The 24,584-nt window shown below is 37.1% G+C and overlaps 3 protein-coding genes and 1 pseudogene across 3 annotated transcripts; 1 reads left to right on the forward strand and 3 right to left on the reverse strand.

The window, feature by feature from the left end:
* Positions 1 to 5,917: 5,917 nt before the first annotated feature.
* On the reverse strand, positions 5,918 to 7,583 carry LOC104778129 (jacalin-related lectin 10). The gene is made up of 4 exons (XM_010502495.2): positions 7,475 to 7,583; positions 7,156 to 7,370; positions 6,559 to 6,990; positions 5,918 to 6,399 (listed from the first exon to the last, which is right to left on the reverse strand). The coding sequence occupies exons 1-4, from the start codon at positions 7,518 to 7,520 to the stop codon at positions 6,145 to 6,147; spliced, it is 948 nt and encodes a 315-aa protein (XP_010500797.2). The 5' UTR covers positions 7,521 to 7,583; the 3' UTR covers positions 5,918 to 6,144.
* Positions 7,584 to 12,754: 5,171 nt separating this feature from the next.
* On the forward strand, positions 12,755 to 15,877 carry LOC104778130 (protein CHUP1, chloroplastic). The gene is made up of 4 exons (XM_010502496.3): positions 12,755 to 13,726; positions 13,817 to 13,854; positions 14,023 to 14,787; positions 14,872 to 15,877. Exons 1-4 carry the CDS (start codon positions 13,570 to 13,572, stop codon positions 15,649 to 15,651), a joined length of 1,740 nt encoding a protein of 579 aa, XP_010500798.1. The 5' UTR covers positions 12,755 to 13,569; the 3' UTR covers positions 15,652 to 15,877.
* Positions 15,793 to 23,790, reverse strand: LOC104778131 (jacalin-related lectin 43-like). Its single transcript, XM_019243942.2, has 10 exons — positions 23,731 to 23,790; positions 23,317 to 23,547; positions 22,788 to 23,222; positions 22,275 to 22,703; positions 21,831 to 22,179; positions 21,136 to 21,708; positions 20,972 to 21,043; positions 20,739 to 20,837; positions 16,263 to 17,123; positions 15,793 to 16,182 (listed from the first exon to the last, which is right to left on the reverse strand). The coding sequence occupies exons 2-5, from the start codon at positions 23,317 to 23,319 to the stop codon at positions 22,063 to 22,065; spliced, it is 984 nt and encodes a 327-aa protein (XP_019099487.1). The 5' UTR covers positions 23,320 to 23,547; positions 23,731 to 23,790; the 3' UTR covers positions 15,793 to 16,182; positions 16,263 to 17,123; positions 20,739 to 20,837; positions 20,972 to 21,043; positions 21,136 to 21,708; positions 21,831 to 22,062.
* Positions 15,946 to 17,005, reverse strand: LOC147947814 (jacalin-related lectin 43 pseudogene; annotated as a pseudogene).
* Positions 23,791 to 24,584: the final 794 nt, after the last annotated feature.

Below are 24,584 nucleotides of genomic sequence, written 5' to 3' on the forward strand. Positions count from 1 at the left end.
GACATGAAGTTTGCCCCAATCAATAGGAGGAGGAACCACACACTGTTTGACATCAGCTTCCGCAACCTCTCTTATCTCCTATAACTTCTTGTGCTCTGCTTCGAAGTCGACAAGTTGTTGACACAATATTTGATTCAGTTGGGATAGTTGAGCGTCGATCAGATCCACTTGATGCACAAGGGTAGTAGCCTCTTCCTTCTTCTTCATGTGATCTCTCATCATACAAAGAATTGCTTTGAAGCGATCCTTCGTCTCTTCTTCAACCACGACTCTCGTCCTCTCAAACGCGTTTTTCATGGCATCTATTACTTCCTCTTCCCACTCAAAATTGGAACTGCTTGCTTACTGAAACTCTCTTCGGCCATAGCTCGTAACCAACTTATTATTTTGTTATCGAAGAAGGAGATGCAATAGATTGACTAGAAATTGAGAGAATTTTTATAGATCCAATGATCGAAGAAGAAGATGAAGAGAAGGCAACGATACAATGAATGTAGATAAATCGAAAGGGTACAGCGAATGTAGAGATAGCGAAAGGGTACAACGAATGTATAGATAGCGAAAGGGTACAACGAATGTAGATATATCGAATGGGTACAATATGTTGACTTGAAACAATAGCATACATTGAAAGTTTAATAGACATCTGATTGAAGTTAACTTAGATATGTTGTACACATCCCAAGACACATTGCGATGACAACAATGAAACCTATCCAAGAGAGAACCATGAATTGACGAAGCATATTTTCCCTATCTTTGGCTGTCATAGCCTCACACTCAAACTGTTTCTTATCTTCCTCATATTTGTTAACCAAATGAGAGGTCAACAAACCATTAACAACTTGTTTATTCATTGCTCTTATAGATTCTTCAAGTACCTTGATTTCTTCTTTCTGCCGACGAATCTCGTCCCTCGACTCCAATAAGCTCCGCTTTTGCCATCCATGTGATGGTTCTTCGTCTGACCAACGAGAAAAACCATCAACAGTGCACCTGAAGAAATTTCTTCCTGGATTTGCATTTGTCCATGATTTCACAAGTACCGTAGATCTACCACAGTGGTTGCAGATTGGACAAGGAATTTGTATTTGCGAATTTGTAGCAGAATCTGACCCCGAAATTTGAATAATTATTCTCTATCTGATGCTATTTGATAAAGACGAGAAGAAAGTGGAATCCCCTTAAGAGAAATGATTGTCTGTAATAGATAATGTCGACTTGAACACGTGGAATATATACGAAAATATTACAAAATACACATTAATGGTCCAATCATTCCAGTTGACTTTACGAGGAAGGTAACTTTTACTCTCCGTCTTCAGCAACCTGAACAAGATCTATTAGTATAACCACCAAAAACAGCCACAAAACATTATAAATAATCTGACTGAATGTTACTCACGCAATGAGGTCGAGTATGTCCAGGCTGCCTGCATTTTGAACAAGCATATGACTTTTATGTCTTACGCGGCTTGGTACCCTTTTTACGTGACAGTTCTAGCCATGTAAGCCAATGAGACTTCTTTTGCCTACAAAGAGAATTTTAACATAATCGCGGTCAAACACACCTCAGTTGGTCTATCCAAGGATTATTTAACTGTCCATGAATACCACCAAAAAACAGTTTCCCTTCTTCATCATCTAGCCCCAGGTCATCTCCATCTCTTTCGTCATCTTCATCTTTAAATTTCCCGTACTCACTGTAATCGAAATCCATGTCATCAACATCTTTCGGCTTCTCATCTGTATGATCAGTTTCATGACATTCTTCTGCACATTCATCTGCACTCAACGGCACTTGGATCTACATCGTTACCAAATTCAACTGTTGGCTCTCCATCGTCAACAGAACGAGAGTTGTTTAACATAACCGGATGTCCATCCATGCACTGCGTAGAGACGCAAAGGCGAACAACATTCCTACTACTAAAATCTATCAAGTTCTGAACTGATCTATCATTTGTGACATAGACAGGAGAGGTATCTTGGAGCAATTGCTGAAGCATCATCTCTGTTAAGGGATACGATGAACCATCTCTGTTTCTTTGTGAATCAGATAATCTTCTACAACTATTTCAACAAGCTCAGCGTATGTACAACCGTGCAACAAAAAAAAACATTCTCCCACCTTTGCATCCATCCATGTCAAAATGCCAACGTCAGCCATACTCCGAAAACAACATGTATTTGCGCCATTTAAAATACCATAAACCTTAAATCCTTAACCCTAAACCCTAAACCCTAAACCCTAAACCCTAATAACCTAAGAAAAGCAAAAACATGATTGATCGAAAAGTATAATATTTAATCGTCGTCAAAATATACATAGACAATTACATAACCGATATAACAAGTAGGAACTAAAAAATCAAAAAACTTCTTTATAAATTTCTAATTAAAGACCATTTCAATTGTACAGACTTTAGGGATAAATCCAACGGTTTAACTTCATAAATAAGTCTAATTTAATAACCTAACTGCCTATGAAAACCAAAAACTTGATTTCTCCATATGTATAATACATAATCATGTCAAAAACATACAGAAGCAAGTACATACCATATATCAAAGAGTACAACAAGAAAAATTTTAAAATTATTTACCAACTTCTTGCAAATTGGTTTTCAAATTCTGAGTACTTCATGTTGATGTCAACATTGTATGCATAAACAAGCCTCTATACATAGACTACCTGTGAAGTCTATTACTTGTGGTCTATTTTTGCAATTACAATTTAATAAAGCAGACACCGTTTGAAGTCTACTATGATTGTTGACTTCTTTTGTTGTCTTCCTTTGTTAATTTTTGGGTCAGTTTTGCAATTCAAAACATAAAAAATAGTAGACTTCTTTGAAAGTTTCAAAAAGTTAACTTCGACTACAGTCTACACTGGTTATTTTTGCAACTGACCACACCATTGACTTTTTAGTAGACTTCTAACTAACAAGTAGACTTCGTCAATCCGTCAACTATAAAACTTAAACTTCGTTGTGGTTAGTTTTGCAATTGACCAAGTTTGACTTCCGCCAATTAGACTACTTACGAAGTCTCCAGAAATGTTGACTTCGTTTGCAGTCTGTCCTGGTCATTTTTAGGGTTGACCAATATTTTAATTTTTTAACTAGTAGACTTCTTTTGCAGTCAACTAGGTAATTTTATATAAATAATATTACGATCAATACTTTTATATTTTGGTCAACTTCAAAAATAACCACTATAGAAGTCTACTACTTTTTTTCATGCGAAGACTTCGTCTGACAATCTGGACTAAAAAGTCAATAATATGGTCAATTGCAAAAATACACTTTAGTAGACTGTAAACGAAGTATCCGTTAGAAATATTATAATGCAGTCTAAACCAAAATTTTTTGTTTTCAAATGAAATTAAGGAGACTAACATTTTAGTCTACGGACTCGAAACTCGATAAACTTTAAATTGCAAAACTGACCAAATAGTAAACTTTACCATTATATTATGATGGTTCGACTAACAAATATAGTCTAATTTTGATAAAAACATAAGAAAAATCACGAAATCTACCGGAAAATAACCTTACGGTGGTTGTTCGCAATGTCAAACACCAAGGACGTCGTCTTAAGTCACCACGGAAGAATCCCAACGCCAACTTAATCACTATCCAAGAATCATGATATATAACAAGATAAATGGACTTGAAAATTTTCTTGGATTAAAATGGAGAGGAGATGGAAGAAAATGAAGTTCTCTTAGCTTACAAATTCAGGTTGTTGAAGCTTTAAGAGCTTCAAATTTGGTTGTTCATGGTTGTTGGAAAATGATGGCGGTGGTACAACCGTAAATATAAGAAAAAGATGAGAATATGAATGTCAAAAACATTTTCGCAAAAAATTCAAATAAATCAGAAATAATGGCAATTCTGTGAATACAATGAATGAACAAGGATTTAATAGGAAGAAAGTGACAAATATTGGAAAAAAAAAGAGGGGTCTAACATTGGAATTGACTCAAGTTTGTAGTCTAATTTTGCAAATCTCCCGTTAATTTTTGATAAAGCGTATAACTGAATCGATTCCTAACTACGAAAGATATAATGAAAACTAAACCTACTTGTATTTAATATAGTTCAATATCAGATCTGGTATATAAATAAGAAGGACCATATATAGATGTAATTTCGTCACTACGTCTTTAAAAAGACAAAAAACTATCCAAAATTTGCCAATAGGAAAAAGCTCACTTCTCTTAGCTTATAAGTGTTGATGTCTTAAGCCTAAATGTTGGGGCATGTTCATGAACTCTGCCCAACTCAGTTGATCACATACAATTTTATAACAAGTCTCATCCCAAAACCGCCAAACATATTTGTATTTAATTTGATATATATAGATCCCATCACACATTTCGCATTTGAATGTGAATAGGAAAGGATCATGAGTTTTGACTTTGCACTATATACGATTAATTAATAATTAGTTACTCACTATTTCCGTCTTCTTCATATGTTCAGTATTATTTATAAGATTTGAAGTTTCTTAGCTCAAGATTGATTCATAACTACGAAAGATATACTGTGAACCTACTTGTATTTAACTAATCCCATCACATATCTGGTAAATGAACTCTACGAAGGTTTATGAATTTTACTTTGGACTATAGATAATTAGTTGCTCAATTTTCCCGCCTTCTTCATGTGTTGAGTTATAAGATGGAAGTTTGTAACTCAAGATTGATATTAACTTTTCGTTTTGTTATATCAGATTCTAACCTGTGATATATACATCGAAATAGTGCCAAAAAGATGGTTATAGACTTACGGTGTTGAACACATGACACGTATTAGTTAGTGGATGTCAATATCTAAATGATTCATATATATGTACTAGTTAATGTAATTAATATTAATATATTAAAATAGTTTGCATGTGTTAGCATGGTGTGGCATATATTTGATATAGTTAGCTATTATTTTTTCTTCAATTTTTTTGTTTTTGTTTTGGGTTTGAATGGAGTTAGGTTCTTTTTGTTATATGTTTATACGGTAAAATTTCTATAGATTAATAATGTTGGGAACATAAAAGTCTATTAATTTATAGAAATTTTAATTTCTTGATAAATTAATAATTATATAAAGACTTTTCTAGTAAAAACAAAATTCAAAAATAAAATAAAAATAAGAATTCGTCATCACGAATCAGGTTTCACAAGTTGGTGTTCTTTATTATCTTGGGCAAAGGGAAGTAACGCCTCCTCTCCATCTAATTTTCGGCTTTTGTTAACTCAGGCGATCGTCTATAGTGTATGGAAACAGAGAAATAACCTCATCCACAACCATATCATCATTCCGCCGCTCAATATCTTCAAAGATATCGAGCGCCAAATCATTAACACCATTCAAGTCTTGAGGGGCAGGAAGAAGTTCAGGAACCTATTCAGGCTTTGGTTCAGCTAAGGGAGATATGTTTTCCTCACTCTAGAGAGCATGCTTATGAACTTGTTCCTTGTTTTTTACCTTTTTTTTGGCAAGGAGCTTTCTATAAATTTTATATTTCATTGTAACACTGAAACGTTCATTCATGAGAGTCTCCGGTACCAATCTCCGGAACGAATCTAAAAATATTTAGAGCTGATTCTTATCTTCTCCGGATCATATTTTAATTATTTTATATAGTGGAGTAGGAGTATTGTAAGACGACCTCCAACGGAGGATCAAGTGGGGTGTATTGGAGATGCTCTAACGAGCTTACAATAATTACTTTAGGAACAAAAAAAGTTAGGCGTCACGGCCGGGTTCATGTAATGTGATCACGTTGGTCCATACTCTATACTACATCCGCCCTTACCCACAAAGAGAAAGATCACGTCAAACACGTTGCGGCAAAGGTGCCATGGTTGGAGCTTGAAAATGAGAAAGTTTTGTTTGGATCTAATTCAGAATTATAATTAACTGTATTATCTTTTATTTTAAAATACTGAAATAGAGGTTTAATAATTAAACCTTGTTTTATTACAAGAGATTCAAACTCGGAATAGACTACTAAAATTAAAGAAACATGGTAGTACGTAATACGTGAGCCTTAAGGCAACATAATGAAACGAGAGTGAAGTTCGTGACTATTTTCATCCATCGAACCTTATTTTTTTATATCGTTTATAGTTTTGAATTACGATGGAATCGGAGAGAAGTAAACCCCGATAGCGTCGAAAGCACCACCATCCCGCCCATAGAATCCAACAATAGCATTACCTTGGCTCTCCAACACAAATTTGGTGCCTGACACAAACCCATACGTGGGAGAGATTCTCCCTTTTGATGTTTTGAAAATCAACGACCTAATGACCAAAACGTTATCATCGGGGATTATGTTGTAGGTACCCTCCACTGATATCAAATATTCATTTGGATAGTCTACCACAAACTGCAATATAGAAAAACAAATGTTAGTAAACCTAGATTGAAATAATAATAAAAATTAAAATCTAATATAATCTATATATGTACATATAGAGTGTTTGGCTTATATATTAATATCAGCAATTTAAGAATATTATGTTAAGAGTTAAAAATGATTTGCTACCTCCTCTGTATCTCCATTCTTCATCCCATGGTAACATGTTACAACTTGGCCGTCCTTTTCGTAGTCGACATTGATACTCCTTATAAGCGTGCTAATGTAAGTAACAGATACCTTTCTCACGCCATCATAATTAGGACCATCATCCCAAGGTTCGCCTCCGGTTAGACCACCTACGAGTTCTGACTTGGTAGGAGGAGCTGTTGTTAAATATGCTCCAATGGAGTTTAAGACTTTCCCAGCGGATCCATGGAATCCGATCATCATCTTGCCATTGACTCCACCTAGTGAAAACTTAGTGGTACCCTTTGAATATCCAATCACCTCTGAAGTCTTCCGGTTGGTTTTGATTACAAGTGCTTGCATCCCACCGGTTTTGTCGTAGTAGCCATCAACAGATACAATATATTCACTGTTCAAATAATCAATCTCAAACTGCATGCGAACAAATATATGAATTACGTACATTAGTAAAGATTTTGTAGACACAGTACACAAAAAGCTATATAAGTGAGATGGGGATCCATGACATAATAAGATCCAAGTAAGTTTGAGTTTCATTATCCACTGGAATTAGATTTATATATAAAATATATATACCGTCTCTGTGAAACCGCTACCCGAAACACCATGGATGGATCCACTTATAGATTGTCCGTCTTTGACATAATCAATTTTGATGTATTGTATGCCTTCAAGACCACCTCGTATATAAACTTTTGCTACATTGTCATGGTCTGCTCCATCATCCCATTGCTTGCCTCCCTTCCCACCAACTGCATCCAACTTCTGGGCCTTTGCAAACCCAGTCGAATCTTTCAACATAAAATTTGAATTCATGAAGGAATTGTGCATGTTTTGAAGCTTGAACATTAATATGGTATAAATTCAACAATGTGGACAAGGAGAGCTTACTTACCTATAATGGCTGAGGAGAGAAAAAGAAAAATATAGAAGATAAACATGATCGTTTTGCTGTGGTGATTGATGAAGAAGCTTGGGTGCTGGAGATTGCTTATTTATACACATAGTTCTGGCTCTTTGACATATGAAAATTACTAGTATATATAGCTAGTGGCATATGATAAATTATAGTAATGTTTCTCATTTTGTACGTTTTCACCTTTTCAAGTTCTTAATATACCATTTCTTAAAGAACGTTGACGAGAACGATCATGTAGATTTAAATTTTGTTGAGTGTGAAATTAAAGGAATTGTTTTTGATAACTGTGTAACATTATAACTTATTAATATTGTTGACTTATACAATTGATGTTATGTTGTGTCATGTGTGGTAGATCTATTAATTAGCTTATGTTTATACATGATGTTAGTTCAGGTAAACTAATAAATTCGATGTCAATGTTCCAAAAAACAGTTAAAACAAATCAAATAAGGTTTTTGACGTAGGAAGGATCTAGTGAATTTTACTTTTCTTTTGATAATTACTTATGTTAGTTTTCTATTTCTGTTTAGAGTTTTCTATTTTATGTTTTAAGTTTCTTCTCTATATATAGAGAGAGCTTAGGTTATTGGAAAAACAGTTTTTGCATTCTAGTTAATAAAAGCAGAGAGAGTTTTCTTTCTAATCTGGTGTATTTCCAGAATTCCTAATAATCAAGTTCACGCTTGAGAACTTGATTTCTAACTAGGTTTAGTGCTTGCTAATCCTAGAGTTTCCGACTGCGTCAAGTGGTATCAGAGCAGGCTTTCTCCTGTCTCTTTTTCAAGGCTTGATCAGCTATGGGGGATCAATCTGTGACCAAAGAAGACTTGCAGGGTTTTACCGAGGCTATTACCTCGGCTCTAACTGATTTGACCGACCAGATGACCAATTTGACAATTGAGCTTAGAAACAACTTCAACAACGCAAATCAGCAAAGAAACAGAGAAGGAGAACAAGGACTTAACGTGAATCAGCATAGAAACAGAGGAAGAGTAATCCCAAGGGTAGACAACAATCATGCTGTTATGAATGAAAGTTCAAGTTCTGATGAAGACGAAGCTGTGGAGGATGAAGTTGAGCAAAGAAATCGACAAAATAATCATGACTACCGCGTAAAGGCTGACATTCCATTGTTCTATGGAACTATGGGTGTTGAAGATTTTCTAGATTGGCAAATAAGTGTTGATAGGTTCTTTGAAATCATGGGTGTCCCTGAAAACAAGCAAGTTAAGATGGTGGCCATTAGGCTGAAGAGTACTGCTGCTGTGTGGTGGGACAAACTTGTTATTCAGAGGCAAAAACAAAGGAAGGGACCAGTCAAGACATGGAGGCGGATGAAACAGCTCATGATGGACAGGTTTTTACCAGAGGACTATGAACAGATTCTCTATAAGATGTATATTGAATGTGTTCAAGGAAAAAGGACTGTGACAGAGTTTACAGCAGAGTTTCTGCGATTTTCTGAGCGCAATGATCTTGGAGAGACAGAAAATCAGAAAGTGGCAAGATACATCAGTGGGTTAAAGAGTTATATTCAAGAGAAGATGCGTTTACAAACTGTATGGACGGTGCAGGAAGCTTCTAGTCTAGCTTTGAAAGCTGAGTTAATAGAGAAATCTCCTCGCAATTTCACTTCCTTCAGAAGATATTCACCTCAGAATAATCTTGAATCAATAGGAGATAAAGAGAAGAGTGCAGTAATAAAGGATACTAACCTTGGGAACAAAGGCTCTGGAAGTTCTAACAATGGTTCTAATAATGCTCAGCAGAATAAAGCACAAATCCAAAAGCAAAGTAACACATATGCGAGACCATCCATCGACAAGTGTTTCCGCTGTTAAGGACAAGGTCACAAATCAAATGTTTGTCCGAGTAGGAGAACTACAGCTTTGCTAGAGGAGGAAGAAGAGAATGAAGAAGAGGATGAATATGCAGGTGTTGAATTTGTTGAAGAAGAATCGAATGAGATGATAAACATTGTACTTGAAAGGGTCTTGTTATCATCTAAGGAAGAAGGACAGCGAAAAAAATTGTTCAGAACAAGGTGTTCAATTAACGACAAAGTTTGCAACTTGATCGTGGATAATGGTAGCACAGAAAACCTAGTTTCTCATAAACTGGTTGAATATCTGAAGTTACCCACAACGCCACTTGAGAAGCCATATGCTTTAGGATGGGTGAGTAAAGGCTCTCGATATCGAGTAACATTGTCTTGTAAGGTTCCGATCTCCATTGGAAAACATTACAAAGAAGAGGTATTGTGTGATGTTCTTGACATGGATGTTTGTCATATCATACTTGGACGTCCTTGGCAGTACGATAATGACATTACATATCGAGGAAGAGATAACGTGTTAATGTTTTCATGGAATGGGCACAAGATTGCTATGGCTCCTGTTTCACACCTTGATCAGAATTCAAGGAAGAAAAATTCTAACTTCTTGGTATTGACGGATAATGAAAGGGAGCTTGGTGAAGCAATAAAATAAACTGAATGTATTTGTCCGGTGGTGATTAAAGGGTTGATGAGTGTGGTAACAGAAGAAGTAACAACTCCAAGAGAAATACTAGAGATTCTACAAGATTTTAAGGAGTTGATTGCAGATGAGTTACCACAAGAACTACCTCCTATGCGTAACATTCAACATCAGATTGATCTTATTCCAGGATCAAGCTTACCAAACCTTCCCCATTACCGTATGAGTCCTAAAGAAAATGAGATTTTAAGGGAACAAATTGAAGATCTGTTAAGGAAAGGGTTCATTCGTGAGAGTATGAGTCCTTGTGCAGTGACAGTCCTTCTTGTTTCTAAGAAAGGAAATCAATGGTGGATGTGTGTAGATAGCAGAGCTATCAACAAGATAACTATCAAGTATCGTTTCCCTATTCCTAGATTGGACGACATGCTTGACGAGTTAACTGGTTCTAAGGTCTTTTCTAAGATAGATCTTCGCAGTGGATACCATCAGATTCGAATTAGGCCTGGAGATGAATGGAAGACAGCTTTTAAGAGCAAAGATGGATTGTATGAGTGGCTGGTGATGCCATTTGGGCTGTGAAACGCCCCTAGTACTTTCATGTGGCTAATGAACCAAGTTCTTCGTCCGTTTACAGGTTCTTTTGCGGTGGTTTATTTTGATGATATTCTGATCTACAGTAAAACAAAAGAAGATCATTTGGAGCATGTGAGACAGGTGTTGCGGGTCTTAGAAGAGAATAAGTTGTACATTAATCTGAAAAAATGTACATTCAGCACCAATAAGTTGCTCTTCTTGGGTTTTGTTGTTGGAGAAGAAGGAATTCATGTTGACGAAGATAAAGTGAAAGCTATTAGGGATTGGCCTGTCCCAAAATCAGTAAGTGATGTACGCAACTTTCATGGTCTTGCTATCTTCTATATGAGATTTATAAGAGATTTCAGTACTATTACTTCTCCTATTACTGAGTGTTTTAAGAAAGGAAAGTTTCAATGGGGTCTTGAGCAAGAAAAAAGTTTTGATTTAATCAAAGAAAAGCTATGTACTGCACCAGTTCTAGCATTGCCTGATTTTGACAAAGTGTTCCAAATTGAATGTGATGCTAGTGGAGTGGGAATAGGTGCTGTTTTGTCTCAAGAAAAACGACCAATAGCTTTCTTCAGCGAGAAACTGAGTGAAGCTCGACAGAAGTGGAGCACCTATGATCAAGAGTTCTATGCAGTATTTAGAGCCCTAAGACAGTGGGAGCATTATTTGATTCAAAGAGAGCTCATCTTGTTCACTGACCACCAAGCTTTGAAGTTTCTTCACAGCCAAAAGGTGATTAACAAAATGCATGCTCGTTGGGTTAGTTTCCTGCAGAAATTTCCTTTCATAATCCAACATAAGTCAGGTGCTCTTAATAAGGTGGCTGATGCTTTGAGTAGGAGAGCTTCATTGCTAACTACTTTAACACAAGAGATTGTGGGATCATAATCTTAATTTTCACTTTAGCGGTCTTTCCTGCAATCCACAATGCGCAACAAAAAAATTTCTAACTTCTGACTTGACTCATGGAGTCATGGTCGAGAGCAAGTTTTACAATACAACTAAACTTTTACTCACGATCAATACAACTAAACTTTTACTCACGATCAATACAACTAAACTTTTACAACACAAAGTTTGGAAAAAAAAAGAAGAAGAATTTTGCATTTTCGATGAACTTAATAGAAACATGTAGGTTTAAAAAGTAGAGAGAGAAAAAATGAAATGTAGGAGTTTGATCGTTAGATCAAAAGTTGAACGTAACATGCTATGATACAATGATAATGTGATGAGAGACTAAATTATTTTTGGTAAAATGAGAGACTAAAATTGACATAATATGTTATTGCTCTCGTGAAAATGATTTTATATGGTAGATAAACTTAGGGAATGAATTAGCCTAATATAGTTTATAGAATCGTAAATATATATATAAAGATCTCTAGAATATATTAACACTCTCTCTTTGATCATATAGATGAATCTTCTAGATCCTTTCCAAGCTATTCTTAGGGAGCTCATGGCACCGGAATATCGGATGCATCACAGAACGATGAGTTAAAACCATTTGAATAGCTAATATTGTGGTCAAACATTCTATGGTTACATGCCATGCACTGATGCACAAGATATAATTATATAACATTAAATTCACTTGTGCCATGCACAAGTTCTTATCTAGGAGGCTAGGATATAGGATTAAAGGAGACGTTATTGAAGAATAAACTTCTCATGATCTATCTTTCACCAGTATCATTATGCAACCACTAACGAAACCTAGGAGGCAAGGGCTCATTTCGTTCGCCATTTCTTTTGCTTCGGTCCGAATATTTTGGATACAGGAGACTGAGTGAAACACAAACATCAAACTCCAACCAACGGCCAGTTTCATATATCCTTTGACGGAAGAAGACATTCACTCGGATACTTCAGTCTCCACCATCCTTAACAAGAAACCCGGCCACTGTGGGTATTTTTTAAACGTCATGTACTACATAGTCAGTAAACCTCATCATGGTGTCTTCAACATGCATAACGTTGGAGTTAAACTGAAAAGGTTCATAGCTTTTGACATGGGCTGAATTTTTGTTGGGCCAGATTAACTACACATGGACTTGGATTTGGGTCATCAATCTAAATTGTTCTTGTTCTCTTCTAATAGTTTTTTGTTGACTAATGAACATGTCGCACGAGTTAATGACACTGACATGCATCTTTTATTCTTTAGTAGTAGTATAGTAGTAATATCAAATTTAATTTAATAATAAACACACAGCGATACAAAACTGAGTCACACACAACAACACAATAAAGAGCCGGTCTATATGAAATAAATTAAAAAATTATTAAATGATACCCCAAATATGCATCTGGCGATGTTTCGTGATCGACTTCATCAACCCATCCTCTGTTCAATATTTCTCCAACTCATCAAAATTCTCGCCATCAAATCAAAATCAATATCTCTGCTTTCTCAACATCACATTCCGTGGTTAATCATCGGACCACGATATATACCCACCCACTCAAAAGAATCAAAAACCTTTTTTTGTTCTCTCTTTCTCTTAATTGCACCTAGAACCTCTCGTATCTGCTAACCAAACTTACCTCGAGAAAACAAAAAGAAAAACATAATTACCAGTTTATGTTGTTGTTTAATGGCGTTTCTGATGAGTTTCCTTGAATTTAATATGTTGTTCACTTCGGTTACTTTTGTGTTTTGACTTCAGTTTCTAAATAAGACAAAGATTTGATTTTTTTTGTTTGTTGGGTTTTCTTCCCAAAGTTGTGTTTTTTTTTTCAATCAATCTAAAAGGAAAGGGAGAAAAACAAAATCCAAACTTTTTTCTATTTGATCAGCTCTTTAGTTTCTGTAATGAGTAGATTACTGTTGATCCTTGGTGGGTTATTTGATCCCATCATCAAAGGTTTTGTTTTTTGATTAAAAATCTCAACTTTTTGCAGATGGAGGCAGAGGAAGAAGAAGAAGAGATATGATCTAATAATCTCCTTCTTCCAATTGTTAATTATTTTTGGGGACGGTGGGTTTTTTAGTTGGCAGTCATGATCATTACCAAATGCAAAAGAGACATAAACCTGTTTGTGCTTCAATTAGGAGCAGCTCTCGCCGTATCTTTTGCTGGATTTTTCTTTTCTCGATTTAGAAAGAATACAAAAAGAATCGGACCCACTCTGCCTCCTCTTTCACCTCAATCTTCTGGTTTGTGTTTCTGTCTTTGTATATACCATTTTGATTGATTTATGCAGTCAATGAGTCTAATTCGTAAAGAGTGTTTTGTTGAATTTTCAGATAAGGGATACAGTGACTGTTCCAACAGATCCAATGATGTAAGTATAATATAGTTTGTGGTGGAAGTTACTATTTATAGCCTTGTGATTTATAATCTGTAGATTGTTCATTTGGCCTCTGGTTTGTTTAGTTACATTTAGTTGTGGTCAATAGTGTTTGCTGTTACTGAAATTTTGATCTGCTTCTGTTTTTTGTTTGGTCGGTAGAGAGGAGATGTTGACTCTAAGAAGAGTAATGAAGAGACTGTAGTTTGTTTATCGCCACGAAAGGAATGTGATCTTGATGAAAAAGATGTGTTTTTATTACCGGAGTTTGAAGAGGAAGTGAAAAAGTTAGATTTGTTGGTCTCTGATGACTGTGAAACGCCGCGGTCGGATATAACTGTTCCGTTAGCATTTCCGAGCGAAGAGGAAGCTGATCATGAGAATGAGATTAACCGGTTGAGGAACACGGTGAGAGCGCTCCGTGAGAGAGAGAGGTGTCTTGAGGATAAGTTGTTAGAATACTACAGCCTCAAGGAGCAGCAAAAGATTGCAATGGAACTGAGAAGTAGATTGAAACTAAACCAGATGGAGACTAAAGTTTTCAATCTCAAGATCAAGTCTTTGCAAGCCGAGAACGAGAAACTCAAGGCTCAGTGTTCTGAGCATTTTAAATTTTTGTTGGAGCTGGATAAGGCTAAGTCTGAGGTTCATGTTCTTAAGAAGAAACTGAACGTTAATACCCAACAACACGTAGAGCAGATTTTGTCACTTAAGGAACGAGTGATGAGGCTTCAAGAAGAAGAGATCAAAGCTATTTTACCTGATCCGGAAGCTGATAAGATGATGCAGAGGTTAAGGGATTTGGAAGGTGAGATCAACGAGCTTCAGGATTCCAACATGAAATTACAGTTTGAGAATTTCGAACTTGCTGAGAAGCTGGAGTCTGTTCAAATCATAGCAAATTCAAAGCTTGAGGACCCGGAAGAGGTATGTTTCGAATTTACATCCTCAAATTCTTGCAGTTGCCTCAAAATGTTGAATCATGTTTCCGAATTTTTTGTATGTTTGTAGATTGAGACATTACGAGAAGATGGTAACCGTTTGAGGAGTGAAAACGAAGAGCTGAAAAAGGAAGTGGAGCAGCTTCAAGGGGATCGATGCACTGACCTCGAGGAGCTTGTTTATCTCAGATGGATAAACGCTTGTTTAAGATATGAGCTAAGGACTTACCAGCCTCCTCCGGGTAAAACTGTTGCTAGGGATCTTAGTACTACTCTAAGTCCTACTTCAGAAGTGAAAGCTAAGCAGCTGATCCTCGAGTACGCACATAGCGAAGGGCATGAAGAAGATAATACTGATTATGATCGATGGTCGTCTTCCCAGGAAGAGTCATCAATGATCACTGACTCAATGTTTTTAGATGATTCTTCTGTTGACACTTTGTTTGCGACAAAAACAAAAAAGTCAGGGAAGAAGAAGCTTATGCATAAGTTGATGAAGATTTTACACGGTAAAGATAGTACTCCAGACCGTAAGAAGAGAGCTGGTTCTTCAGAACCGAGCAGCTCAAACACAGGTGTTCACTCAACTCCTAGGCAGCAGCTTAGAACAACACAGTCAATGGACTTCCAAATGTTGATGCTTGGCAGAAACGAGGAAGAGGACTTCAAGAATCACATTAAGATGCTGCGTCGTAAGAGCGAAGCAGCAGACTCTTTCACTTATGGAGAAGAAAATTGTTTGGAATCCGATCAAAACGGGAAAAAAGAGCTGATTAAATATGCGGATGCGCTTACGAAATCTCGCTCCACAAAGAAACTGCATAAGAAATCTGTGTCGTTCTTTTTCTAAAAGTAAGTAGAAACACTAACTACTTTACTCTGTAACACTCATTGCCTAAAGCTACATATATGTGTGTATAGATTATAGGTCAAACAAAGTTTGTAAATTTTCTGAACCAAACATTAAATGAGTGTAACGAGAATGACCTACGTGTGGGCGTGTGGTGGGAGTAAAACATAAGATTTGTCTTATTACATGAGATTATTCTTAGAAGAAATAAAATTTTGTCTTATTACATGAGATTGTCGCTTAAATTAACATAGGAGACAAACGTGTGGACGTGTGGTGGGAGTAAAACATAAGTCAGATGATCAGACTTAGGTGGACTCCGATTTGATGAAGCATGTTGCTGGATTTTCCATGGAAACCAACGATCTTGTGATCAGCCTTTTGGAGTATGAAGCCAGATGTTGTAACGAGTCCAAAAGGTGGAGAGGTTTGTTTATTGGTCTTGAACTTAAGCATGGTGATAACTCCGGATTTATTATCATAAGTACCCTCCACTGTTGTGATATATTCACTTGGATAATTCAGCTCAAACTGCATAAGAAATAAAGGAAGAGTTAAGAGTAGTAATAAATCAATCACAGATTTGAAATTAGGGAAGTTGAATCAATGACCTCTTGGATTCCAATTTGGGTCTTGTTCCCATGATCCTCTCCGAAGACCAGTTGGTCGTTTTTGTAGTAAATAAACTTGATGAAGGAAACAGCGTTCTGGCTAAGTCTAATGTAGATCCTTCTAACACCATCATCCCAAGAAGCTCCTCCATCTCCACCCTTTGCTTCTCTAGTATATTTTCATCAGGAGGAGTAGGAAATGGACGATAATATGCTCCAAGATCTTTAAGGTTAGCAGATCCAGCCCATCCATAGAACCCAACAATAGCATTACCTTTCTTCTCAAGTACAAATTTGGTAACATCATCAGACTTTCTATCAAACGAAATGGTTCTACCTTTTGATGTTTTTGTGAGATTCGGTCCAGTTCCGCGTGATGGGCCAGAGACAAGCCTATTGGGCCTTGGATGAAAGAAAGGCCCATGTTCTAGGACTTTCTCTGTAACGGTCGAATGAAGCCAGTCAACACTCTGTTCTTTTCCTGTTGCTGAAGCGTACGGTGTCCTTTGTTACGCTGGCAAGGATAAGGTTTGACACCTAAGTTTACCACCTAGCAAGGGTGCATCATCAGGATATATATATATATATATAGGTAAAGAGTGAGGTTGCGGCTAAGATAAGAGTGAGCATTACAAGGTTGGAGAAATTTACAGAGATTGAGAGAAAGAGAGAACTCACCTTCTTCTTTACTCGGTTCTATAGGCTTTACTTTCTGGGTTTACCTTGTAATCGGTTATCAACATTCTATAAAACCTTGTGAGCTGGTTTGAAAGCTCACCAAGACGTACCTTAGTCACATTGACCTTGGGAACTTGTAAATCGTGTGTCGTCTTCTCTTCTTTCTGCTTCTCTTTTCTTCTTCTACAAACAACAACAAACACAAAAGATAAGCATTCTCAATCGGTTCAAGAAGTTAAAACTCTTACAAGTGGTATCAGAGCTACGGTTTCAAGAATAAAAGGTATTGTTTTCTGTCTTAACCTAAAGGAGTCGGAAGGTCTAGATTCAGCAAGTATAGGATCCTTACTTGGTTTCTGAGTCTAGAAAGGTGTTCTGGAACTCTAGTTGCATATCTGGTTGTGAGTCGGGTTGTTTAAGGTTGGTTCTGTGAGGGTGTTGTTCGGTTATCTTCACTAGCTAGGTTCTGATTAAATCTAGTCAAGGTAGGATAGATGGAACCCACTCATAGTAAGTTTGAAGTGGATAAGTTTGATGGGGAAGGTGATTTCTCCATATGGAAGCATCGGATGTTGGGACAACTTGAGTTATTCGGTCTACTATCAGTTTTAAAGATCGAAGAAACATCTGGGATAGAGAAAGAAGATGAGTCAGACCCAAAGTGAATAGCTAAGGATAGAAGGGTCAGAAATCTGATAGGTATGAGCATGACTGATATGGTGTTAAGGAAGATAATGAAGAACAAGTCAGCACAAGGGATGTGGGATGAGTTAGAGTCACAATATCAAGACAAATCACTGCCAAACCGATTCTATCTAAAGCAGCGGTTTTACAGCTTCAGAATGGATGAAGACAAGAACTTAGACAAGAATCTGGACGTGTTTAATAAACTCGTTTCAGATTTGGCAAGTCTTGAGGTGAAGCTAAATGATGAGGTTCAGTCTGTTATTCTTCTGAACAGTCTACCATCACATTTTGCACAGCTGGTTCATACGTTGAAGTACAGAGGAGGAAAAGAAACTATCACTCTAATGGAGATAGTTCAGTCAGCCTACTCAGTAGAAACAGAACTGAAACAAAAAGGTAACTACTTAACAAAGACAAGCGGTGAAGGTCTCTTTGTTCAGCAGAAACCAAAGTTTGAGAAGAAAGGAAATGCCAAAGCGAAACAACAAAACAAAGGAAAGGAGAAGGTTAAAACCAAGAAGACATGTTGGGTTTGTGGAGCTGAGGGACATTTTGAGAAGGATTGTCCGAAGAAAGGCCAAGCGGAAGCTGGTGTTGGACAAGGTATTGACTCGGAGCCTATGGTGTTAACTGCTTCAGAAACACAAGTGCGAAGCGGGTGGATTCTTGATTCAGGCTGCTCATATCATTTAACATACATAAAGGATTTAATGTATGATCTAGAAGAGATAGACGGGGGGAAGATCTTAATGGGAAATGATTCTTACTGCGAGATCACGGCTATAGGGAAAGTTAAGATTGTTAACTATGACAATACCATTGTCATTCTAACAAAGGTCAGATACTCACCAACTGCTAAGAGAAATCTGATATCTCTTGGACAACTGGAGTCACAAGGTTGTCGGTTTCAGTCAAGAGATTTCAGATTGATAGTTTTCAGTGGAGAAAAAGAAGCACTAGCAGGTGACTATAAGGATACTCTCTATATCCTAGATGGAAAAGCAGTAATTGAGCAGGCAAATGCAGCAATCAAGGGTGGAGATAAGACTATGCTTTGGCATAGCAGGTTAGGACACTTAAGTGAGAAGAGTTTACAACTACTGGCTAAGAAGGAGATGATCAATACCAAAGACATCTCGGAATTAAAAGAGTGTGAGCATTGCATTTTGGGAAAATGTCACAAGCTATCCTACAAAACTGGAAAACATACATCAAAGGACAAGTTGGAGTATGTTCACTTAGACCTTTGGCGATCTCCAAATGTCACCCCAAGCTTGTCAAAATGTCAGTACTACATTTCGTTTGTAGATGACTTCTCAAGAAAGGTATGGATCTATTTCTTAAGAACTAAAGATGAAGCATTCAACAAGTTTGTGGAGTGGAAAGCGTATGTTGAAAATCAGAGTGGAAAGAAGCTTAAGACCTTAAGAACCGACAACAGCCTAGAGTAGTGCAACAGATTGTTCGAAGATCACTGCAAGGCTCTTGGTATTCAGAGGCACAAGACGTGTCCATACACCCCTCAACAAAACGGAATTGCAGAGAGACTAAACAGAACCATACTAGAGAAGTTCAGGAGCTTATTGAGTGAAACCGGCTTAAACGAGACGTTTTGGGCAGAAGCAACATCAACTGTGGTGTATATGATAAACATAACACCATCCACTCCTCTAAATTTTGAAGTGCCTGAGCAAGTTTGGACAGGGTCAAAACCAGACTATGATCATATGAAGAGGTTTGGATGTTTGGTGTACTACCATGTGGATCAAGGAAAACTTAAGCCTAGGGCTAAGAAAGGAATCTTCATGGGATACCCACAAGGAGTTAAAGGCTACACGATATGGAGTCAAGAGGAAAGGAAATGTGGCATAAGCAGAGATGTCACATTCTGGGAAAACACCCTTTACAAGGATGTGATAAGAAAGGAATCGACAGGAAAGGAAAAGGTTGATGTTGTCTTATCAGAAGAAATCCGAGAAGGTGAAGTGTCAAGGGAACAGGGTGAATCTTCAGCTGGAGGTGGAGCTCATCATGAGACAGAAGCTAAGAAGGATTCAAGTAAAGGACTTGAGTTAACAAGATCACCGTCAAACTTAGAAACCTATCTTCTGACCAGAGATAGAGAAAGAAGAGTTATCAAACCACCAAGCAGATTCAATGATTGTGATGTGGCAGCTTATGCTCTTACCATGGCAGAACTAATTGAGATTGAAGAACCAAAGACTTTTCAGGAAGCCATGGAGAGCAAACATAAGGAAGAATGGAGTGGAGGAGCTGATGAAGAGATGGCCTCACATGATAAGAATCAGACTTGGAGACTGATTGAAAGACCAGAAGGACAGAAGGTTATAGGGTGCAAATGGGTGTTCAAACTAAAACCAGGAGTAAAGGGAGTAGAAGAACCAAGGTTCAAGGCATAATTGGTGGCGAAGGGATATGCTCAGGTCGAAGGGATTGATTACAATGAGGTCTTCTCTCCGGTAGTCAAACACACCACCATCAGACGGATGCTATCGATTGTTGTCAACAGAGATCTAGAACTGGAACAGTTAGATGTCAAGACAACTTTCTTGCACGGAAAACTTGAGAAAATGATTCTTATGGAACAACCAGAAGGATATAATCAAGGAAATAACAAAGTGTGTTTGCTCCAGAAGTCTCTCTACGGTTTGAAACAGTCTCCAAGACAGTGGAATTTGAGGTTTGATAGATTCATGAAGGATCAGGGATTCATCAGAAGTGAATATGATCCGTGTGTTTACTTTAAGTGTTATGGGAAAGAAGAGTATATATAGTTACTGCTCTATGTGGATAATATGCTTGTGGCGGCTAAAGAACTTGAAGAAATCAAAAAGGTTAAAGAAATGCTAAGCACCGAGTTTGATATGAAGGATTTGGGACCAGCAAAAAGAATTTTGGGGATGGACATCATCAGAGATAGAAAGAAAAGGACTCTGATTCTGTCTCAAAAGGACTACATTGAAAAGATTCTAAGAGGTTTTGGTGTAACCAATTCTTATCCAGTTCAGATTCCGATGGGATGTCATTTCAAACTCTCTAGTACCTCTACAGAAGACAAACCAGAAATGGAGTTCAAGATGAGAGGCGTACCTTATTCAAGCGCTGTGGGAAGCATTATGTACGCAATGGTTTGGTCGTGACCAGACATTGCTCATGTTGTTGGCCTGGTTAGTCGGTTTATGAGCTCTCCTAACTCACAACATTGGGAAGCAGTTAATTGGATACTAAGGTATCTAAGTACAAGTTCAGACTGTCAGTTAACTTTCAGAAGATCTAACGAGTTTGAAGTAGTAGGATTCTGCGACAGTGATTACGCGACTGACCTGGACAGAAGAAGGTCAATCACCAGCTATGCTTTCCAAGTCGAAGGTAACACAATGAGTTGGCGATCTGGCCTGCAAAAGATTGTAGCTATGTCATCGATAGAAGCCGAATACATGGCACTAGCAGAGGCGGCAAAGGAAGTTTTATGGCTTAAGAGAATTACCAGTGAGTTGAGATTTCCTCAGAAGACTACAGAGATCTTCTGCGATTCACAAAGCGCCATCTGCTTAGCCAAGAACAATGTCTTCCATGAGAGGATGAAGCACATCCAGATACGGTATCACTTCATCAGAGATGTGATTGCAGAAGGAGATCTGGTTGTGACTAAGATTGATACCAAGATCAATCCAGCCGACATCCTCACCAAATCAGTACCAGTACAGAAGTTTGAGGATGGTAGGAGTGATCTGAGAGTACTCAGACACTGAATCTAGCTCGGAGCGAGCTAGGGCTTCGACTGAAGTGTCGAAGGATCCGAAAGGACAAAAGAGATGTTCTTCGGGTGTTATGTCGGAAAAAGATCGAGGTGGAGAATGTGAGATTCGGTCCAGTTCCGCGTGATGGGCCAGAGACAAGCCTATTGGGCCTTGGATGAAAGAAAGGCCCATGTTCTAGGACTTTCTCTGTAACGGTAGGATGAAGCCAGTCAACACTCTGTTCTTGTCCTGTTGCTGAAGCGTACGGTGTCCTTTGTTACGCTGGCAAGGATAAGGTTTGATTCACCTAAGTTTACGACCTGGCAAGGGTGCATCATCAGGATATATATATATAGGTAAAGAGTGAGGTTGCGGCTAAGATAAGAGTGAGCATTACAAGGTTGGAGAGATTTACAGAGATTAGGAGAAAGAGAGAACTCACCTTCTTCTTTACTCGGTTTTATAGGCTATGTGTTACTTCTTGGGTTTACCTTGTAATCGGTTATCAACATTCTATAAAACCTTGTGAGCTGGTTTGTAAGCTCACCAAGACGTAACTTGGTCACATTGACCTTGGGAACTTGTAAATCGTGTGTCGTCTTCTCTTCTTTCTGCTTCTCTTTTCTTCTTCTACAAACAATAACAAACACAAAAGATAAGCATTCTCAATCGGTTCAAGAAGTTAAAACTCTTACAGTTTTGATTGTCAACGACCGAATATCTGTATCGGAATCAGTACTCATAGTCCCTTCCACAGATGTGATCAGTTCATTTGGATAGTCCAGCACAAACTGCAATCAAAACAATATAGTATATTTATCTATGCACGGTCTAAGAATATTCATTATATTTAGACGACTTAATTAAAAGGGAATCGTATTGTGACCTCTTTTTCGTTTTCAACATAATACCGACGATGAGTCTTTTCCACTTTGCCGTTATTAACGTACTCCAGCCTGATACACTTTATGTTCCAGTCCCTTGTATCATCGACGTAGACCTTTCTTATGCCATCATTATTAGAGCCATCGTCCCAGAATAAACCTTTAGTTAGACCTTGGCATTTCAATTTATTAGGAGTTTGAGTTGTGAAATATACTCCAAGAGAGTTTAGGTTCTTCCCTGCATATCCATGAAACCCAATTATCTTATATCCACTGGCTTCAAGTGTAAACTTCCTACCCTTTTCATACCCCATAATATCAAATGTCTGCATGTTAGTTTTGAATTGAAGTCCTTGAATGACTCCAGACACATCGTAGTAGTAACCCTCCACAGATACTAGATATTCGTCATTGCGATGGTTAATCTCAAACTGCAAAAGTTTAAAAATTTGGGAAATCAAAAACAAAACTTACAACATTCAAAATAAGGTTAATATATATACTTGAATACATACTGTCTGTGTGAAACCTCTGCTAGAGACACCATGGGTGGACCCATTTTCTAGCACTTTTCTATCCTTGACATAGTCAAACTTGATGAACTGAATGCCTTCAAAACCACCTCGTACATGAATCTTTGATACATTGTCATGGTCTGATCCATCATCCCACTCTTTGCCTCCCTTACGTCCTTTCTCATCCAGTCTTATAGGAGTGATCCAAGTTAAATATGCTCCAAGAGAGCAAACATGAGAACGATCAGACCCGTGAAGTCCAATTATCTTCTTCCCTGTGACTGCCAGCGTAAACTTAGTACCCTTTTCTTTAAATCCAAAGAGTTCAGAAGTCCTGAAATTTGTTTTGAATTGAAGTGCTGTAATACCAACAGGCTCAGCGTAGTAACCATCAACAGATTCTAGGTGTTCATTTCTTAGATGGTCAATCTCAAACTGCATCAAATTTGTTTAAACAAAAATTCAGAAACTGATCAGCATTCTCCATAGTGAACACAAAGAAATTAGTTTTAAATTTGTCAAGCCATACCATCTGTGTGCATTGTGCAACCACGATACATCAAACCATGGAATGATCCTTCTTTCTGTATTCCACTCTTGACATAGTCACAATAAATATAACGTATGCCTTTCTCTCCAAGTCCTATATATATCTTTGTTACGTCATCATGGTCAGGACCGTCATCCCAATTATATTTGTTTATCATGATCCCTCTTGCGGCCAACCTTTCGGTCATCTCGGGTGGATGTCAATCTTGAGCTGTACAAGAAGGGTTTCATAGTCAATATCTAGCATCAAACCCACGTACTATCTAATATATAATAACTGTCATGGACATATTTCTTGTTCTACAGTTTTTAATAACATGCTCGTTACAATAACAAAACGTACTTTATATAAGATCTTAGTGCTAAAACATTCATATAAATAAATATAGCTGACCTTGATTGGAGCAACTGAGCGAGAGAGAATTAATGAACAGAGCTATGTAGATTGGGCTGTAAGTTGAGGGTTGGAGCCTCGGAGGTGTCTCTTTATATACAAGTTTTGGCTCTCTTACGTCAAAAAGTTTATATTACTATATATAATGAGTCTTGGTTCGCCAGTCTGCATTTTATATTTCAACTTGCTAAAAAGTATTGAATGTAAATGATAAATTTAAAGACCACCTGAGGTCTTCCGCGAGATGCCAATTTTATTTTGGCTTTATCATAACATGGAGACAAAATTACTACGACACTGCATATATCCTAATTAACGTTAGATAATCAAAACAATTTAATTAACTGTCGTACGTTTTCTATATGATAATAATTTCCGAAGTTTTAATTTTGATGTTATCTTCTTACCTACGAAAAGAAGAAAAATTTAAACGTTATATCAATCAACTAGGATGGTCTGTGTTTGAATGACAAAACTCATGGCTATTTTCCATCCTGAGTTTTGAAAAGTCTTCAAATATGATGTACATTGTAGTAATATTTCTGGATATATTTCGAAACAGTGTTATATATTGAATGGAATAATATTATATCAATCAATTAAGATGGTCTGTGTCACTGTGTGATTTGTAATCAAATACATTGAAAACAAAAACTACTCTTCTCGGAAAATAGGTGACATCTATTTTTTTTTTTTTTTTTATAAATAATACACAAAACATTACTATGATAAAAAAGATATCAAAACTCAAATTCGTGAAATATTTGATTGAATATTGTATACCCAAAAATATTTGATTGAACTGTTTCAAACATGTTATTCTTTTTTTTTTTTTTCTTTTGGCCTCATTTCAA

This window comes from Camelina sativa, chromosome 3 (assembly GCF_030686135.1).
Source record: "Camelina sativa cultivar CO46 ecotype springtype chromosome 3, ASM3068613v1".
Lineage (NCBI taxonomy): Eukaryota > Viridiplantae > Streptophyta > Magnoliopsida > Brassicales > Brassicaceae > Camelina > Camelina sativa.

What these genes read in the sequence shown, in the direction of transcription:
- LOC104778131 (XM_019243942.2), bottom strand. An exon ending in GCAGAGGTTTCACACAGACA is followed by an intron (nt 22,704 to 22,787) that starts GTATGTATTCAA and finishes AAACTTTTGCAG; the next exon opens with TTTGAGATTAACCATCGCAA. An exon ending in ATGTTGAAAACGAAAAAGAG is followed by an intron (nt 22,180 to 22,274) that starts GTCACAATACGA and finishes TTTTGATTGCAG; the next exon opens with TTTGTGCTGGACTATCCAAA.
- LOC104778129 (XM_010502495.2), bottom strand. Translation starts at nt 7,520, where the DNA reads ATGTTTATCTTCTATATTTTTCTTTTTCTCTCCTCAGCCATTATAG. An exon ending in TCTCTCCTCAGCCATTATAG is followed by an intron (nt 7,371 to 7,474) that starts GTAAGTAAGCTC and finishes TTATGTTGAAAG; the next exon opens with ATTCGACTGGGTTTGCAAAG. An exon ending in AGAATGGAGATACAGAGGAG is followed by an intron (nt 6,400 to 6,558) that starts GTAGCAAATCAT and finishes TCTATATTGCAG; the next exon opens with TTTGTGGTAGACTATCCAAA.
- LOC104778130 (XM_010502496.3), top strand. Translation starts at nt 13,570, where the DNA reads ATGATCATTACCAAATGCAAAAGAGACATAAACCTGTTTGTGCTTCAA. An exon ending in TCTTTCACCTCAATCTTCTG is followed by an intron (nt 13,727 to 13,816) that starts GTTTGTGTTTCT and finishes TTGAATTTTCAG; the next exon opens with ATAAGGGATACAGTGACTGT. An exon ending in AGCTTGAGGACCCGGAAGAG is followed by an intron (nt 14,788 to 14,871) that starts GTATGTTTCGAA and finishes GTATGTTTGTAG; the next exon opens with ATTGAGACATTACGAGAAGA.